This window comes from Acanthisitta chloris, unplaced genomic scaffold (assembly GCF_000695815.1).
Source record: "Acanthisitta chloris isolate BGI_N310 unplaced genomic scaffold, ASM69581v1 scaffold5999, whole genome shotgun sequence".
NCBI lineage: Eukaryota > Metazoa > Chordata > Aves > Passeriformes > Acanthisittidae > Acanthisitta > Acanthisitta chloris.
This window is the reverse complement of record NW_008692967.1, coordinates 12,522-14,093: the sequence shown is the minus strand read 5'-3', so window position 1 is coordinate 14,093 and position 1,572 is coordinate 12,522. Positions and strand designations below refer to the sequence as shown.

Here is a 1,572-nt window from a genome sequence, read left to right as displayed (position 1 = left end):
GGTTTTTCTTGCTTTGGTTCTGCAAGCTAGACAGGGCATGATTTGGTGTGCAAGGCCAGACTCTCCTTGTTGGCTTGAGGGATTTATTATGTGACTAGTTTTGCTACCAGAATTGCTTTTATGTTCAGAGCCCACTGGCTTCATTGAGCTTAAAGGCATAAGTAAGAGCTGGAAGAGAGAGAGACCAAATGTCCAGAGAAGCAGTAAAGTGGTCATTACCTTTATTTTAAGTTCCTGCAAGGTGTGGTGGGGTAAATGCTGCCAGATAAATGTGCTGTCTTTGAGTGAAAGGATGGGGAAGGTGGTTGGTGAATGCTGGTACAGGTCAGAAAATTATTAAGAAAAAATCACTAATGACTTTTGGTATATGAATACAGTATTGATACTTTTCTTCTGTTGTGTTTTTAGGATCTCATGACTCATTTAGCTTCTACATTGATGAAGCCTCTCCGGTTGGGCCTGAACAGCCAGAGACAGTCCAGAATTTTGTGTCAGTTTTTGGGACTGTGGCAAAAAAGCTGATGAGAAAGTGGTTGGCTACACAGACCATGAACTTCACCGGCCAGCTAGGGGCAGGTATACGGTATTTTGATCTTAGAATTTCCACCAAGCCCAGAGACCCAGACAATGAACTCTACTTTGCTCATGGTTTATTCAGTGCCAAAGTCAAGGAAGGTCTGGAGGAGATCAATGCATTTCTTACTGATCACCCAAAAGAAGTGGTCTTCTTGGACTTCAATCACTTCTACGGGATGCAGAAATGCCATCATGAAAAGCTTGTCCAGATGCTCAAAGATACATATGGAAACAAAATGTGTCCTGCTATATTTGCCCATGAAGTCAGCCTCCAGTACCTGTGGGAGAAGGAACACCAAGTGCTGGTGTTCTACCACAGTCCAGTAGCTGTTGAGGTAGCATTTCTTTGGCCAGGCCAGATGATGCCAGCTCCTTGGGCAAACACAACGGATCCGGAAAAACTGATTCAATTCCTCCAGGCATCGCTCACCGAAAGAAGAAAGAAGGGCTCCTTTTTTATATCTCAAGTAGTGCTGACTCCAAAGGCTAGTACGGTGGTGAAGGGTGTTGCTAGTGGTCTCAGAGAAACGATCACAGAAAGGTAAGTTTCTGGTGGGTAAGGTGTGCTGACTGTGCTGAATGCGTGTGTTGATAGTGCTGTTTTTCTAATTCCTTTTAAAGAAACTCCTGCAAATACACTTCTTCCATACTACTGTGTGCTAGTCAGGACTTTGGCATAATCCTAAATGTTTCAAGAGAAACACCTTGAAGGACAAACTTTTGTAGGTTGAAAGAAAATTTGCCACTAAAGCCTAATGAGATACTATATTATGGTACTGGCTTCACCTTTTTTTCTTTTTCTGAATGCAGGTTTTGCTAATTTTTTCAAATGTGGTTTCTTACCATGAGCACTGAATATCTTGCGTGGGATTTCCTTACTGGATATGGAGAAACCTATCTGTGTGATCTAGATAATTTAAGTTTTTATTTATGTATGAGGCTTCAGGTATTGGGTAAATAATATTTTCATCTTGTCTCATCAGCAAACCCTGATGC

The 1,572-nt window shown here is 41.9% G+C and overlaps 1 protein-coding gene across 1 annotated transcript; it reads left to right on the top strand.

The window, feature by feature from the left end:
- Positions 1-395: 395 nt before the first annotated feature.
- Positions 396-1,121, top strand: LOC103809996 (PI-PLC X domain-containing protein 3; the record flags this gene model as incomplete). The annotated part of the gene is made up of 1 exon (XM_009082873.1): positions 396-1,121. A coding segment is annotated over one exon (726 nt), but the record flags the coding sequence as incomplete, so codon positions are not given.
- Positions 1,122-1,572: the final 451 nt, after the last annotated feature.